General features: G+C 40.2%; 1 protein-coding gene across 1 annotated transcript in view; it reads left to right on the top strand.

Annotated features, from left to right (window-relative positions):
- Positions 1–18479, top strand: part of PRR5L (proline rich 5 like) — an 81770-nt gene that overhangs the window by 41757 nt on the left and 21534 nt on the right. The window contains exons 6-7 of the mRNA XM_081312643.1: positions 10962–11019; positions 16519–16610. Of these exons, the coding sequence (XP_081168769.1) occupies positions 10962–11019; positions 16519–16610 (150 nt within the window). The remainder of the gene's footprint in view (positions 1–10961; positions 11020–16518; positions 16611–18479) is intronic.

Raw genomic sequence — 18479 nt, 5'->3', positions numbered from 1 at the left:
AGTACCCATTCTTCTATAGAAGGCAAACTATCCTTCTTCCAATATTGTCCCACCAGTAACCGTGCTGCTGTTATCAAATTCAACATCAGATTAGTTTCTTTAGTATCACAATCTACAACAATACCCAATAAAAACAATTGCGGAGAAAACTTTATCTTTCTCTTAAAAATCTTTTGAATGTTCCACCAAATTTTAATCCAAAAAGCTTTTATATTTCTACAAGTCCACCACATATGAAAATAAGTAGCATCTAAACTACCACATCTCCAGCATTTAGACTGTAGGTTAGGATACATGTTAAGACAACTTTTTGGGATCCAAATGCCATCTATAAAACATTTTATAAAAATTTTCTCTTAAATTTTGAGCCTGAGTAAATTTAACATTTCTAACCCAAATTACCTCCCAAATATCCAACGGAATTGGTTCCTGTATGTTTTGTGCCCACTTTATCATACAATCTTTAACTAATTCCGTTTCCGAGTCCAATTCAATTAAAACATTATATACTGTATATACTTGAGTATAAGCCGACTCGAATATAAGCCGAGACCCCTAATTTTAACCCCCAAAAGTGGGAAAAGTTGGTGACTCGAGTATAAGCCGAGGCTGGGAAATGCAGCAGCTCACCTTATGCTCCTCTCCAGAGATCTTCCCTCAGCAGCGGCCGGCAAAGTAGCTCGCACGCGAAACAAGCCCGGCAGAGGAGCCGGAGCGGCGAGCAGAGGCGCCCGGCCCAGATCCTGCAAGGCCCGGCCGAGACACGCCCCCAGCAGCGGAGCGGTTGTAGCGGCATGCAAGGTCTGCGAAGCAGCCACCCACACTCTCCAAGCCGCCATCGGACCCGAAAAGTCCCGTGAGGCCCGTGCGACCGTCAGCGGCTGTTTCTAGCTGCCGCTCAGTTGATCGCGCTGCGTGACCACTGGTAGACGTCCCCGGCTGCCCCTTAGCTGTTTGTGCCGGCGCGGAACCTCCGCAGCCGCTCGGAGTCTCCTTCAGCCGCCGATCAGCTGTCTGTGCTGACGCGGACCCTCTGCGCCCGTCCACAATCTCCTCCGGCCGCCGATCAGCTGTTGATGCGGCCGCGGAACCTCTGCAGCCGCTCGCAGTCTCCTTCAGCCGCCGATCAGCTGTCTGTGCTGACGCGGACCCTCTGCGCCCGTCCACAATCTCCTCCGGCCGCCGATCAGCTGTAAGTGCGGCAGCGGGTCTGGCGTTCGCCCGCCGAACAGTTGGGGGGTGCGGGTGCCAATGGGCCTTCGGTGCTGCGCGGGCATTGTTGGAAGTGCTCCCCTGGTCCCCGTAGGGCTTGACACCCCCATTTCGGCTGCTTCGCAAACTGCTTCCTCCACCCCACCCCACCCCACCTCACCCCTCCCCGCAAAAGATGCCGGGGTCGACAGCGTTTTTTCTACCCGGAACAAGCAAACACGCAGGCAACCCTGCACTATTCAGCTCAGTGAAGTCACGCTTGAAACGGCTTGAAATGCCCGATCAGCTGATTTTCGGGGCGGAAAGCATGCGGTGTTGTTGTGTTTTTTTTTCCTCCCCCCGAAAGTGAACGGCAGCTTTCCGTACTAGTGTATTTGTACTGCCGCGAGTGACAACTGACAAAGCTTGCCGGTGTGATCTTGATTTTGGAACTGATGAAGTCTGATAACTAATTGATTGGCACTCCGGTCGCTCATCGCCGTGAAACTAGACCTTGTTTTTGGGGGTTTTTTTTTGTACTTTGGGCTGATCAAATGGAATAAATGGAATAAATAAAAACACTGGCATGTCAAGACACCAGCACAAAGACCAAGGTACAAGCAGCTCTCCTTCAGTCATTATTGAAACATTTGATCAGCTCAACTTCTTCTTCTTATTATTATTATTATTAAATCTGTTTTTTAACCAAGCGTGACTTCACTGAGCTGAATAGTGCAGGGTTGCCTGCGTGTTTGCTTGTTCCAGGTAGAAAAAACGCTGTCGACCCCGGCATCTTTTGCGGGGAGGGGTGAGGTGGGGTGGGGTGGGGTGGAGGAAGCAGTTTGCGAAGCAGCCGAAATGGGGGTATATAGAGGATGGGAGGTTCCCACCGAGAGAGCCAGCAGAGTTGTTGTCGAAGCGCGTCACACGCCTTTCCAACCACCAGAGAAGGGAGGAATAAGAAAGAAACACACACACACACACACACCAGGAAATCGAGGAAGCTTGCGTAAGATCTGAAGGAGACACGATCGTGGGAAAGGCACCGAGCGTGCCGTGGAAAAAAAAGAAAGGGTGGACTTGGGCTCGGCTGGTTTCGCAACGGGAAATGGGAAATCCCCGCAAAAGATGCCGGGGTCGACAGCGTTTTTTCTACCCGGAACAAGCAAACGCTGCCCCAAAACTGGGGCATTTCAAGCCATGGCTCCTCCGGCAACAGTCGCTTAAGCTGCAGTTCATCCGGTTCCCCCAGCCTTTCCAAATATTCCAGGCTGGAGCATTCACTCCCTCCGCAGTTCCTCCAGCCATTACGAGCCGTTTCTGGTTAAGTTCAAACAAATACAAGCAGATTCAAGCCGTGGCTCTTTCCGCCCCGAAAATCAGCTGATCGGGCGTTTCAAGCCGCGGCGTTTCAAAACGGCCACAATCTCCCGGCAAGACCTCCTCTGCAGTTCCTCCAGCCATTACAAAGCAACTCTGGTCAAATTCAGGCCGTTTCGGTCTAATTCAGGCAGATGCAAACAGATTCAAGCCGCGGCTCTTCCACCCGAAAATCAGCTGATCGGGCGTTTCAAGACGCGGCGTTTCAAAACGGCTACAATCTCCCGGCCAGACCTCCAGCTGCCTCACCTGACAATCGGGGAGGGGAGGGGAGGGGGGGAGGAAGGAGGAAGAAACCAGCGCACCCTTCGCCCTTTTATTGTCGCAATCGAAGAGGCAGGAGAATGCGGGGTGGGGAGGGGAGAGAGAGAGAGAGAGAGAGTAGAAATCCCTATTTTCGGAGCCGAGAAGAGAAGCGCGGCTACAGCAGTCGCTAGAGTTCCCCCAGTTCCCCCCAAGGGGGCGGAGAAAGAACTCTCGGAGCGTTTCTTTCGTAAATACGCGCGCAGGCACACACTCGCCCAGCCGCGCGCTTCGCCCAGCTTCTCGTGGGGAGTTTGCAAGCCCTTCGTTTCTCTTCAGGGCCGTCAGAAGGGCGAGCAAGTCTCTGCCCTGCCCTGCCCTGCCGTGGGGGTGCGCTTGACGTTCCTGGAAACGAGAAGGGCCTGCGGAGACTGACACCAACCCGAGTGCCCAAGCGGGTCTTCTCAGCGTCAGGCAAAGTAGCTCACATGCAAAACAAGCTCGGCAGAGGAGCCGGAGCAGCTCCGCTGCTGGGGGCGTGTCTCGGCCGGGCCTTGCAGGATCTGGGCCGGGCGCCTCTGCTCGCCGCTCTGGCTCCTCTGCCGGGCTTGTTTCGCATGTGATTCCGGGCCAGGTGCTGCTGAGGGCGAGCAGAGGAGCCCGGGCCGGATCCTGCAAGGCCCCGGCCGAGACGCGACCCCAGCAGCGTCAGGCAAAGTAGCTCACATGCAAAACAAGCCCGGCAGAGGAGCCGGAGCAGCTCCGCTGCTGGGGGCGTGTCTCGGCCGGGCCTTGCAGGATCTGGGCCGGGCGCCTCTGCTCGCCGCTCCGGCTCCTCTGCCGGGCTTGTTTCGCATGTGATTCCGGGCCAGGTGCTGCTGAGGGCGAGCAGAGGCGCCCGGGCGACCCCAGCAGCGTCAGGCAAAGTAGCTCGGCCGCGCGCAAGTCCTCGGTAAGTTCTTTTTTTTTTGTTGACTGGAGTATAAGCCAAAGTGGATTTTTTCAGCCCAAAAAGTGGGCTGAAAAATTCGGCTTATACTCAAGTATATACGGTATCCTCTTTATATGTGCACGATTTGAATCTCTAATTTGTTTTACTAAATTTTCATCTATAATTGTAATGCCAACCTTCTGATCCAGCTTCCACCTAGCTTTCAGTTGGGTATATTGGAACCAAGAGTAATTTATGTTTTCTTGTTTTAACTCATCTAATAATTTAAGTTGCCAATTATTCCCTTCCAATCTAAGTAATTCCTTATAGGAAACCATATCCAAACTCACTCCCATAGATACACCTTCTATCGCGTGTCCGGGAATTCCCCAAATCGGTATTTTATTATTTAACTTATAATAATACTTTTTCCAGACACGTAACAAAGCACTTCTAAGAATATGAGATTTAAAAGCCCTGTCTACCTTTTTGTCATAAAGCAAATATGCATGCCATCCATATACCAAGTCCCAACCCTCAAGGGTTAGATTATTAGTTAGATTAAGCGAATCACTAACCCATGTCAAATGCATTTCTTGTAACAGCAATAATCTATAAAAATATTGGCTCAAAGGTTATTTTTATATAGTTTGTACAATATATACATAAACAATTGGCACAAAGTTTTCACACACACATACTGAATTTCACTGTATTTTATTCTTGTTTGAGAAACAGAAAAAAAACCCTATAAAATTCATAAACTTACCAAGCCTAATTCTTGTTAAATATGAAATAAAAATAACTGGAGATTGTAATTCCAGGCAATACCTTGTAGCATGCCATTTTGTAGTACAGATTTAAATCAGTCCTCTTCAGGTCAGATGAATGTCATGATATCAAATAAATAAATGAATGTTTTAGATTGATTAGTGAGAGACAATTTTAATTGGCAAGATTGTGGGTTATAGGCACTTGATTTTGGTGCAGGTAATGGCATTTAAGGGGTAAGAAAAAAAATTGTTACTTCCTCCAATGACTTGTTGCTGTAATTTAAGCTCTGCTTACTTCTAGATTTTTTTTTTAAAAATAAGTCAGCTAAAACAATAGTAGAATAGACATTGAACAATAAATCAACACTATTGAAAATCATGGCCTATGATGAATTTCAACTTATTTACTCCTTCTGCTAGCTTGAATTGTTAAATAAATCTGGAATGATTTATTGGCACATCAGTTGGACTAGAGATGTTTGGCTGCTGGTTTCCATACAAGCCATAATTTGTAAATGAGAAAGGAATCCTGGCTTACAATTCTGGCTTGTAAGCAGTGAGATAAAGCCAACATTTCTGATGCAGGAATGTGCTGAAGGGATGGGGTTTGTTTGATCTCTTGTATTAATTGGGAGGAATAAAACATAATTAATGAGCAAGGTATATCAGCAGCTCATTTACAGTGAAGATTCTCTAGAATTCTGATTATCATTCTATGTGAAAATGGCAAGTGTTTAGAAATATTATTAGTTCTTTTTTGAACATAAAAATAATGGAAATGGGTCAATAGAGCTAGGCTGAAGTTTGAGCTCATTCAGAACATCAACCCTAATATTTTCTTCTACACTCTTGTGGGAACAAAGAGTACAAAACCCAGATCTTACACAGATACAATAGGTCTAATGAAAAGATAATACTTGACCTCAGATAGCAGTAAATTGACTGAAATTGTGGAATATTAGGCAATGTGAAATGATGTAATAAGTAAACCATGGTTTATGGCTATAAGTATGAATGGACACAAGTTTGGAGCTTTTGCAGATAAAGGGAGAAGAATGTACTGTAAGTTTGGGGTTGCAGCCATCATAGTTTATTTAAAATTACTGGTTCATGGTTTGATTTTGGCTCATATTAACCAAATATGTTTGCTATTATGTTTGAACTGAACTATTTGAGGAATTGATAACTTTGTACAAAAACACTTTCAAAGATAATTTCTCTCACAAATATTTTCTTCTATCATGAGTTAGATGGACTAAAACCTCATTTTTATTAAAAACTCTTAAAGATCAACTTTCTATTTATGCCTGCCCTAATCTTAGCTGTAAAGGAGAATTCCCTTAATAACAAATTTGAGAACTGGAATTTTATCTCATAATATGAACTTAATCTGAGAGAGGCATTTTCTTTTTCTACTATTTTAGATGGAGATTTCCATAATAAAAACATTTCAGATTGAATTACAAAAAAAGTCAAATTGTGAGATACCACATCACTTAATTCTCTTTTAATCTGAAAGTCAAAAGGAAATGTTTGTTAGAACACTATGGACATGTGTGCATTTTAAACAAGTGATCCTAATTCTATGAAAGAGGATGTAGAAGATTTACACTGTGGAAAGGAGAGCAACTGTTTTATCATTTCTGTAATTCTTGAGGACAAGTTATTTTATTATATACTAAAGTACTCATAACCAATTCACTGGCATTTCATGAGAACAGAATTAACCAATCTACAAATGTTTTTTCTCAATAGTGAACATTTTTAATTCTATAATCACATTGACTAGTGTGCTCTATGCAGCTGTATCATGCCTTAAACACAAACATATCCTTTTGACTTTAATTGCATATATGGGAATTGTGTATTTCAAAGAAAACTTCTAGTAATACATGGATGTCCCTACTCCTTCCAGAGGATATGTGAGATATATACAAAGATGTGTGTATTGGACGTTCATTTTTATAAATGTAAAAGAAAAAGCTCCATGTTTCATATGAGCAGTCTGATTCAAAAAATACTAATAGAATTATCTGGTGGGATGCATAATTACTGCTCACAATGTTAATCTTGAATAAACTATTCCAGCAGATACTTCTCCAAGGAAGCACACTTCTTTGTTTCTATCTTTTTTCCTAGTTTAATTGGGTACAATGTCCCATTTTTTTTTAAAAAAAAATACTTGAGTCTTGGCTATGGGAATTTGTATGACTAACACCGCTCAACCAATTTTTAATGAAATCCTCCAGTTTTTTGGCATTTTACAGCCATATATGGAGATTTAAAACTTCCTATAATTCTTCCAACTCATTTACAAAGTGGCTTCTCAGGTAACAAAAGTTGAGTTTGCCCTCTAATTGTCCTAGATAATCTTTGGATAAATGGTGGCAATAGGAAAACATGATTTTTTTAAAAAAATATTGTTCAGAGTTGCACATATCTCTGATAGGCAGTGAACTTTTCAGCTAAACCACTGACATCTGGAAAATGACATCCAGAAGAAATGTAAAAGTGTTATAAGTTACCAGTTACTGTTCCTCATATGCAGCAATAATGTGTGAAAGATTCTTGCTATCTTGTTATTTAACAATCTGGTAATAGTCTGGTTGCTTAGTCCTTTATATGTGTCAGAAAGTTTCAAGTGACAAGCTTCATGTATTCTATTAAAGTAAGCTTTTTTTTAATCAAGTAGCTTACATTTCACACTAGCCACCTAACAAATACCGGTATATGGTAATATAGCTTCAGATCTTAAGTCAGTAAGGTTTATTCAATATGTCAGTAAACCATACCATATGTAAGCCATAAACATAATTTCTAGATTCATAAATCAGATTTAGTCGAAACAAGGAAACAAAATTACGACTTAACATGATGTGTACCTCTAACAAGTTACTATTTTATGTTTGAATTCTGGTAGATGAAACCTTATATTGCCTTGTAGCTTCTCAAACTTTTCTTTGTGTTACGATTCTTCTTCTGTCTGGATTTTTAATTTGAGATACTTTGTTTTCCAATATCTTTAACCAAGTTCATAAGTCATTACAGAGGGGAGAGGAGGGAGAATATAATACATGGCATGGTTTGTGAGAATAACATGAGTAATTGTTTATTCTAACATTTTGAGAAATTTGAGATGATTGCTTGCTTTTGCCCAAAGCTATATTTATTGAATCTGAAGTAATGCTAAACTTCTAAGTGACACAGAGAAAGGCCTTCTGTTAAAAAGGCCTCAGACTTCCATGCACCATATTAAAACAAGACCATGGATTATTTTAAACATAGTCTCTACTGAGTAATTTTAATTGGGTTGGCATAGCTTTTCTAGGCTTTCAAAATGTAGCTTCTTGGGAAGGAAGCACTGCAGGGGCATTCATGCATTACTTAAAATGAGAATAGCTTCTTGCCCATGACTGCTATATATTTAGACCATTTGTGTATTTTTTGCCTGCATTCCTTTTCTTTTGGCTTGATTTGAGTTTGTCAGAAAATAGTGGCTTGGGTAATTGAACATAATATTACTACTGCTGACAAATTTTCTGTTTTGTTCACTGATCCTCTGTGTGCTTGCTTGCACAAAGATCCCTTGTCAGCCAATTATTTTCCATCAGATAAGGAATTCACAACTATTCTTGATAGTTGTGAATTATTCCATGTGCATACAGTATAGGTAAATTGTAGGCAGTGGAGTACATCCATCTCTTGAAACCACAAACACTCCCTATAAATGTTAGAGGAATAGTTACTTATAACTGCTCATATGATTCATTTGCCTCTTTTTCATAGTGGAAGGATTGCTCATAACTGTGTGCATATTTTATTACATAAAATTCTGCATGCATAACCACCTGGCTCAAGGCTTCCCCAATTGGTGCATCCAGATGTGTAGGGTTTTAATTTCTTGAATTCTTATGACCACTTTTTCTAGGAATTCTGAGAGTCCAGAGGGCACCTTGGTGATTATTATATAAAATACTGCTACATTATATTATCCCAGAGGGCAGGAAGATGTTAGGGAAAACATCTTAACAGTAACTTGAAATTAGAATCAATTACCTAGAGACATATCTTTCTTATTAAACATTTCTGATTTAATGGTAAGCAGAAGCTGAGTAAGTCTCTGTCAGGGATGGTTTAATTTGGGGCTTTTTTTACACCAAGCAGGGGATTGGACTTGATGGGCCAAGCAGTTCCCCAATTCCATGATTATAAGTATTTGGCTTCCGGTCTGCTTTTGAGTACAGTTCAAGGTCCTGGATGTGGCCTTTAAAGCCTTTAAAGGCATAGGTCCAGGCTACCCATTGAACCATAATCCTGTTAAGATCAGCCCAGCTTATGCAAGCTGCTGTGGGGGCCTACTGCAGATCCTGTCAGTCAAAGAACTCTGACTGTCAAGATTCAGAAGAAGAGCCTTGCGTGCCACAGCACCTGCCCTTTGGAACATCCTGCCTCCAGCCTCCTATCTTTCCTTAAGATCCTAAAGAACTGGCTCTGGGAATTGGCCTGGGAATCCAATGGGGAGTTCTGGAGCTGGCTGCTAGATTGACAGCTGGCTCCACCTCCCTTTCCCTCTCTGCTCCCCACCCACCCATTTTTTTTTACTAGTCACATCGATGTGTTTTCTTTGTTTTCTTTTTCCTTGCTTGTTTAATTGTTTTTATTATTATACATTATTTTTATATATTATTATTCTATTTTACTTTCCCTTTGTTTGAACTTTCTTTTTATTTCTTCCTATTTTATGGTTGGGAGCTGCCTAGAGATAGGCAGCAAATAAATTTGATGATGATGATGATGATGATGATGATGATGATGATGATGATGATGATGATGATGATAATAATAATAATAATAATAATAATAATAATAATAAAATAATTAGACCATGTTTTCTTAGCTTCATCTCTCATTCATTTTCCCTGCCAGCAAACTTCAAGTTGCCAGTTCCTTGGGAGATCTGTGCGAATATTCTTAAACCACATTCTACAGAATAACAATGTAAACTATTGAAGATGTTCTGTGAGTTGTTCTGAGGTCCAAAAAAACATTTTAATGGGTTTTAGATCTATTTAGTTTCTAATGAAAAATGAACAGGAAATGGTGGTAGATCTCACCATAAGCATATATTAAAATAACTTGAAAAAATCCACAAATTTCAGTAACTGGCAGTATGGCTTCTTTTTCCTTCAGCACAACTTTGTGAAAGTGGATTTGCAGCATATTCTTCCACAGTGACTAAGTACTGAAATATGTTTAATGATCAGAAATCTTGTAAATAAAATGATATTGCATGAAAGGCCATACATCCTGTTAAACCGATTATTATAACTGCTGCATTAAATATAAAGGAAACAAAATATTTATTTAAACAGCTTTTCATTTGTTTCCCTTTTTTAAAAAAAAACCCAAAAAATCTGAGGTGTTCCTCTTTTTTTAAAAAAAGAAAAGTTTTGCAAAGTGCGGCATACACTGATGATGTGAAATAGAAAGTCAACATTGACTCATTCCTTCTATTTTTTGAAGTTCAGAAGTGTCAGTTGTTATATAACATGATTGATACAAGAAGGAGTTGTGTCTGGGGACAGCCCCAAAGGTTTTAATTGTACAAAACATTTTTAGGAAATTCCCTTCTTTAAGGGGAGATTCCAGAGAACAGACAGATTCAGTGGGCAGATATACAATTGGATTGGAGCCATCACCTGAAAAAGGTAGAGCAATAAAATGGAATAAAATAAAATAATAAATAAACAATAAAATAAAATGGCTGATAGCATATAGGGGCATTCCTTCATGCAGTGTCCTAGTTGTGTTCTAATTCTTAACACACTGGAAAACCGATATAGCATATATAATATCGTGTTGTCCTTTTAAATTCTATACAGTGCAGATCCAGACAGAATAATCTCTGCACTATTTCCATAAGAATTTAGTTCAGTTGTTTTCTTCCACCAGTGAATGTCTTTATAGCATTGGACCATCAAGGTTTTTGCAGATGAGATATGCCAATTGATTGAACATAAGCAGAACACAGACTAATCATATGCAGGAATGCTTTCTTTGCATGTATTTTCCCCATGTATTTGGCAACCTGGAAATGCATGCTCTTTGAGACTTTCCAGAGCTGAAAGTAAAATTTAAATATAATATTAAAATGTAATTCAATGATTAAGGCACAATAATAGCAATAAAATCCAACTTGAAAATGGTTTGGGCAGAAAAGTCTGATTGGGAACGGAGATATTACAGCTAGAGCATGTAAAACTTTCATTGGCCATGTGTGTTTTGACATACTTGATATAAAACTAAGAGGGATTTTAAAAATATCTTGCTTATTCAGTAGATTGGGTAAATGTATGTGAAATAACCTTTGTAAAAATTGAAAGCATCATTTGTATCTTTGAATTTATGAAAATCCAACTTTCTTTTTCTTTTCTTTTTGGCAGAACCAGCTTCTTGGAAAAGGTTTGCTATACGTAGAAGAAAAAGTTAAGTTTTGTGAAGGCAAGTATAGAAATTGACAACTTTGGGGAGGGCTCTGAATTCCCAGAAAGCTTTGTGAATCATCTTCTGAAGTTGCTAAGATGAATTCGTGGAAAAAACCAGCATATCAGAATCACATGTCTAAATATCCCCAAGTCATAATGTGTATAAGCACCACAATGAAGTCATAACAATAGCATTGAAAAGAAGTGATTTGGAACAGCATGCTTTAAACGCCTATTTATCAATACCATTTGTGAAAAAAGAAGAGAAAGCTTGCCATGTTATATGTGCATCATGTAAATGTTCATATGGCAGCATTTATCTGTATACATGTACCATCAATGTCCAATTGGTGGTGAAAGATGTCTAACAAATGGCTGTACTTAACTTCACTATCAAATCAATATTGTTATGAAAGACTATTAAACATTGTTTATATTTCTGCAGGGAAAGCATGGCTTATGCTTGAACATTATAGACTGGGATCAGTTATGTTATGCCTATAATTCTCAATCTGCATCAGAAATCTTTTATTATGTTCCATGTGGTTTTTCCAATTGGTCCTGATGGGTACAACTGAAACATTGTGGATATGTTGTGGTGGTCTGTCACTATCAACTTTTTGATTATAGTGAAAAGTCTGGAAACTATTGCAGCATGTTGGACTAGAACAGTGGTCCCCAACCTTAGTGGCTTGGCAGCCTGGGGGAGGTGGGTGGAGAGAGAAGGGAGCAGGCTGCATGAATGGTGGGCTGGTGCAGGTGCAGCTCAACATGCATAAGCAATGGGCCGGCGCGCACACACATGTGCACACAGCTTGACTTGCGCAAGTTGAGCTATGTTTGTGTAAGACGAGCTGGCCTGCCACTCACATGCCCGCTTACAAATAGGTGACTGCCTAGTAGTTGGCCGTGGCCCGTGGGTTGGGGACCCCTGGACTAGAAGACCTCCAAGGTCCCTTCCAACTCTGTTATTCATTTGAAAGTTAATTCTGAAAAGATTGGGGCAGGGCCATGGTTTTCATGAAATGTAGCCTTATCTTAGATTGACATACAGTACACGGGAGAATGTTGCCTAGGCCAGGAGTCCCCAACCCCCGGTCCGTGGACTGGCACTCGGCTGCAGCATGCCAGAATGCACAAACAAGCAAAGCCCTATCTGCAGTATGCAGGCAGTACATGAAACCATGCCCCCTCTGCTCCACAAAAAACCTTCTCTCCATGGAACTGGTCCCTGGTGCTGAAAATATTGGGGACCTCTGACCTAGGCCATAACAGTTTTCAGTTGCCAGTCTGCCAAGAAGTTATGTTGGTCTCTAATAGATCAAAAGGAAGCAGGAACCTATGGCGAAATAAATCTATCCTAGTTTCTTAACCACAAAACCATTCAGACTTCTGACCAGATAAACTTCAATTGTTGCACCTGTTTCTTCACTAGTATGAGCTTTCTGGTTTACTGTTTTTCTGGATTCAAAAGAAAAGAAAAGAAAATAGAGTTTTGCAGATGTTGTAAAAATTGCGTGTAATATTTTTAGAACTTTTTTTAAAGACCAGAGACACTCTTAGCTAGACGTTAAAAAGCAGATGTGATGTGACAGCTCTAGAACCTGTCAACGATATTGTTAAATTACAACTCAAAATAATTTCTAATTAAAGTCAGAAAATTAGGGCTCCTTTGAGAGAGACTTTTACAATCTTAGTTTATTTTTTTTAAATAAAGTTTTATTACAATTCAGTGGGACATAGGCTCCTAAAACTTCAATTCCACGAGTCCTTATTTGGAAACAAATCTAATAGCAATGAATAACATCTGCCTATAATGTTGCAATGTGAGCTCACAGTTATTTGGAATGTGTGCTCATCTGGGTCTTAGGCCATGACACTACAGCAGCCAGAAATTTGTGCTTCTAAATTGGAAATAAAAGCTGAGTTTGGCAATTCTTCAATGGTAAATTTCTGAATCACTCAGCTTTATATGGAAAATTCAGTTGATGCCATTTGTGGCTGTTGAAATTTAATTTGGGAGAAAATCAAGTGATTCTTCAGTTCCATAAGTACTGAAAAAATGTGATGGTTGGTTTCATTGGCACGGGACCTGAAAAATACTTGTAAGATATTTAGACCAAAGGAGTTATATCTGTAATGATGGTGCATCATGCTTAAAAATAGTTTTGTCTTGTTTTAGCACAATTCAACTGCAAATCCTACTAAAACCCACTTCACCTGCAATGTATGTTACAGGTAGTCCTTGGGTTACAATGACAATTGGGACTGAAATTTCCATTTTAAGTGATGCAGTTGTAAAGCATGATATCACACAAATGAGTCATGTAGCAATGGCAATTCTTTAGTCCCAGTTGCTATTGTAACTGTGGGACCACATGGGTCTTTAATGGTAAGATTCAAGAGTCCCAGGCTGGCAGGTGAGAGCTGCAGGTAGGTGGTGGGGTGCTGTGAGCAGTCACACTGGAGCATAGGCAGGTGTGCAGATGCTGTAGGGAGGTGGGAATACCTTAGACAGGTGCTCTGGAGTGTGGGTGGGTGCTGTGGGCAGCCCCTGTGGGACTGCAGGTGTGTGCTGTGGTGGAAGTGCTGTTAGGAGGTGGTGTAGAGTGTGAGTGAGCAAAAAAGCAGCAGGAGCTATTTCTGATTTCCTGCAGGTTTCCCACTGACTTTGCTTGTAGAAAGCTATCAGGGAATGTTGGAAATTGCAGTTCCTTTATCACAGCTCACTGCAACAGCCAGAATTCTGAACACAGGTTATAACTTTAAAGAGTTGAATGAATTGTTTTGACCCAAGTAGTACTGTATTATGATTTCAGAAATGAATATAAAGACACAATTAACATGCTAGGATATGACTTCATTGGAAGAGCATCTGACCAGTCTCCAAAGAATTTTGAATGGATGTTTTACTTTATAACTAGTTCTGAGAGGTAAAGTGAGCAGACAGAGAAGTATGTTTGGGGATAAGATGGTAACAAGATTTAAAGAGAAACTAACTGCATTTATCTGGGTGGAATTATAGTGTTCCATAATATGCATGCACAAATGCTCACCACAAATTTTCTCCTCACTTCACTTAAGAGTTGCTGAAAAAGGCTAGAAGAAATCCTGTTTAATGGGTTTTGAAATATTAATGCATACTCACTAGCAGGTATTTTCTTACCTGGTCAAGAAAAAGTTTTGAGAAAGAGAACAGCCTTATGGATAGATCTAGTACAGTGTTTTTTTGATGCTGTTATGTAGAATTATATTAGTAAAAATGTAAGGGATGCATTTGACTGATTTTTCCGATCTGCATTCTTAATGTAGTATTAAACTACTGCTTTGTTGAAATTGAGCATATATTCAGCAGCTCATGTTAGGATTACTGTACAGCCAGCATCTCTAGCCTTGATCTTTCTGCATTGGAAATTGAATAAAGATTCTATTCATATTCAGACAGTTAAATAAAAGCCACTGTTTGTGGAGAACCATGATAACAGGATTCCTAACCAATTTGAGATTTATGGTTGTGTTCAAAAAACAGCAAGTAGAATGTCCCTTGAAAACTTGCTCTCAAGTTCAGGATGCAGGTGGGAATAGGTTTTGTGTTCATAAACCCCCCTCCATGTTTAGCCTGCAGATGACCTTACTGTGATAGGATTATATAAAATATAGGCTCATTGTACAAAGTATTTCCAGTCTTAACAGCTCCTCTTATAATATGGGACTTCTGATTTCCAGTGAATTTATACCCTTCATATAAGTATGTGTCTCATTAATTGATATATTTGTACAACTGGAGATAGAATATTAAAATTCCTAGTACTGAATCTTTTGTGGATACTGAAATATTCTTTAAATAGAGAGGAGTGGGGACACTTTATAGATTCTCTTTCTTTGAAATGAACAATTAAAAAAATGATCTGAAAGTTGAAGCCTGCTAAATTATTACTGTTATTTTTGCCTCTCTCTCTCTCTCTGGGAGAATGCCCACATTTTTATTTAAAGGTTAATGGACTCTAAACAACAGGGGCTTTTTACTAAGCATATTTTTTTCTTTTTAAATAAATCATTTTTATAGCTTTCATATGACCTTAGCCTGAGGCAATATGGAATACTGATTATCTTTCAAAAAAGGTCAATACATTATTTTATTTTGGAAGGAAGACAAATAGAAAGTTGGCACAACTGCCATGTGTTGTAATTTATGCATGTGCAGAATTTTTATACTATCAGTGTTTCATGCAATTTTTTGTCAAGGTACAAAGTGCATAAAAATCCTCGAAAGATAATACCATAAAACCTACCCTACCCCAAAAGATACCTGGAAATAAACAATTTGCAACATTTCTAAATAATTAAATGTTATGTGGAAGTGCTTAGCCATTAAAGCCTTCTGGAAAACTGTCAGGGATGGTCCCGTTCAGTTCTCCACAGGTCACTTCTTCCATGATATAGGACATGTTCCCAAAACTATAATGCCCTTCTTCTTGCTCTTCTGATCTTACCTGGGGAAGAGGTACTTTTACCCATTTGGAGCAAACAGATCAGATGGGTTAGTTCTACCTTAACTAGTTCTGCAGACATCCAGACTCTATGCCATAAAGGGCTTTATTGGTTAAAACCAGCACTCTGAATTGTACTCAGAAATCTGTCGGAAACTAGTGAAAGACCTGCAAAACAAGTGTTGGGTGGCTCTGGTGGTTTTTACTCACCATATGTGGCAGCTAAGTTCTGCACCAGTTGCAGCATCCAGGAAGTCCTTAAAGGCAGCTCCATAGAAAGCATATTGCAGTCGTCATTCCAATTGCAGCTGAGTCTCCCTTTGTGCAAAATTAGCCAGCATTTGGATAAAGGAGGAAACTTCCTGAGGTAAGCTTCTGGTGACTCTGTGAGCACATCCATGTGGTTTTCTTGGCCACCAGATGGAAGTGGTTTGTCCTTGCTTACTTCCTGGTTTTGTTTTTCCTATTTCTCAGTCTAATCCATAAACTAGTGTTAAATAGCGGGTTCTTTGACGCAGGAATGAAGATGTGTAACTGAGTACAGGGTAACTCATAGTTTATTTTGTGCAGAAACTGTACTGGGGAAATGGCTGCAACTAGCCGCAATATATAGTCTAACCCTAGGCGGCAGCCAATAGGTTTGAATCAACCATTGCCACCTGGAGATAGCCAATTGCAGCACAGGAGACTTGTAGTCTGGGTTGCTGGAGAGCCGTTAGCTGCTCCAGCAACCCACGTGGTATTCCTCAAGAGCCCAGTACATAACAACTAGTATTCCTGGAGGTCTCCCAACCAGGTATCAACCAGGTCCAATCCTAGTTAGCTTTCCAAGATCACCCAAGCATGGTTAGGTGCTACCACTTATCTGGGTCTCTGCTCCTTAGCTAGAAGAGACCTAGCCACCTCCAGTAATCTCACAAAGTCAAGCAATGTATGGACTTAAGTTGTACTTGGAAATGAGAGCTGTGTATCTAATAGCAACATGTTTCTTGAAAGTTCCCTAACGTTCATTGTATTTGTTTTAGGAGAAGATCGTATCTATGTATTATCTGAAACTTGGGACCACTTCTTCACAGAAACTCTTCCCACACTACAGGCTATATTTTACCCTGTTCAGGTAAATCTAGTCAAATTTAAGCTCAACAGGGCAGAGAAAACATTTCAAACTTACTCTGTAGTTGAAGGGAGACATGAAACGTAATCAGTAAAGGAAAACAATTTTAAACTTTAAGAATCACATGTTTCACCAGAACTGCTGTTAAACTTGTATGTCTTGCTGTTGATATGGTTATAAAACCCTTGACTAATTTAAACCACAAACCCTGTTACCCAATAGTTATAAATTTACACTATGTTAAAAGATAAGTTATTTTGGATCAATATCTTCTGTAATTGTTAATTTACAGCTCAATGTCTATTGTTAATGATGCATTTTATTTTTAACCACCCAGAAGACATTGTAATTGGACAATACACTAATGATAAATGTCTTCAATCTGGCCCCTCCAGGTATATTAGAATAACAAAATTCCCAGCCATGCTGGCCTGGCTTCCTCAAGGACAAGATTTTGTACTTTCTTCACCAGCTTTTCTCTCAATTCTTTGATTATCTTCATTATAGCCTTTTTTTCTTACCATTGTACTTGAGTAGAAGAACAGGAAAGAAATCTAATTTCCGTGGTTGACTCTTGAATTTCAAATGATGATTTGTAAAGAGGCAGGCAGATACTTGAGAAGGTTCTTTGAGATAGATATAGAGGCAGCATATTACAAGCTAAAATTTCCCCCTCCCATTTTCTGATTCTAGAACTGTCTGTTCCCCTAGAAGCAGAGAAATCATAAAATGTGTTTATATTGGCCTCTGACTAAATTGGCTCAACCCACCATCCCATAAGCCCAAGTATTTGTGTGCCATAGTTAACAATCCTCACTGTTGCACCACCTTTTACACAAACCACTTTTGCATTTGAAACAAGTGGAATAATAATAACTTCTCTGTGTTCTTTATCCCAGTAATTATATTGGCACTCTGAGGAAAAAAAAGGTAATATTTTTCTTTCCAAGGAGTTGAACGAGCTCAGTAACAGATTAATTAGAAGACCAAGAAAATAATGTTATGTAGGCAAGAGAAGTTACTGATGGAACGGATTTCTTGCAGAATGAAATCTATCTGTGCTTTTCCAGAGTTCCCTTTAACAATCCAACACTAACTGGTGCTATTTTTTTCCCCTCTAGACCAAAAATATCAACAGGTAAACATCACTAACTTATGCAAGCCTTGTTTCAAAGTGTGTTTTCCACATTACTAGAGAGAATGTAGGGACGCGGTGGCTCAGTGGGTTAGGACGCTGAGCTTGTCGATCAGAAGGTCGGCAGTTTGGCAGGTCGAATCTCGAGTGCCGCGTAACAGAGTGAGTGCCTGTTACTCATCCCAGCTTCTGCCAACCTAGCAGTTCGAAAGCACGTAAAAATGCAAGTAGAAAAATAGGGACCACTACGGTGGGAAGGTAACAGCGCTCCATGCGCCTTTGGCGTCTAGTCATGCCAGCCACATGACCACGGAGATATCCTCGGACAAGCGCTGGCTCTTCAGCTTTGAAACGGAGATGAGCACCGGCCCCAAGAGTCGGAAACGACTAGCACGCATGTGCGGGGGAACCTTTACCTTTACTTTTAGAGAGAATGTAAATATTTGCTCCTTGCTATAAGAATCTTGATTTCCCATATACTCTCTCTCTCTCTCTTTTTCTTTTTCCTGTTATTCCATTCCCCTATTCCTCCTTTTTATACTTGCAGCAGATGATAAAAGGTATGTGTGGCTTTACGGGCAGGTGAACTGTGCACATTTGAAAAATCTTTAACTCCTGGGCTCCCAAAAATATGACCATGGACATGGGTGCCAGAGTGTATTGCAATTCCTTTTTGACCTACCAGGGTCCCTGCCCCATCTGATTTTACCTTTTGCTTTAATTTTTTTTTAAAAAAT

The sequence above is a fragment of the Vipera berus genome (assembly GCF_964194415.1).
Source record: "Vipera berus genome assembly, chromosome: 1".
In the NCBI taxonomy this organism is placed as follows: domain Eukaryota; kingdom Metazoa; phylum Chordata; class Lepidosauria; order Squamata; family Viperidae; genus Vipera; species Vipera berus.
The sequence above is the reverse complement of the archived record's forward strand: the minus strand, read 5'-3'. Positions and strand labels throughout refer to the sequence as shown.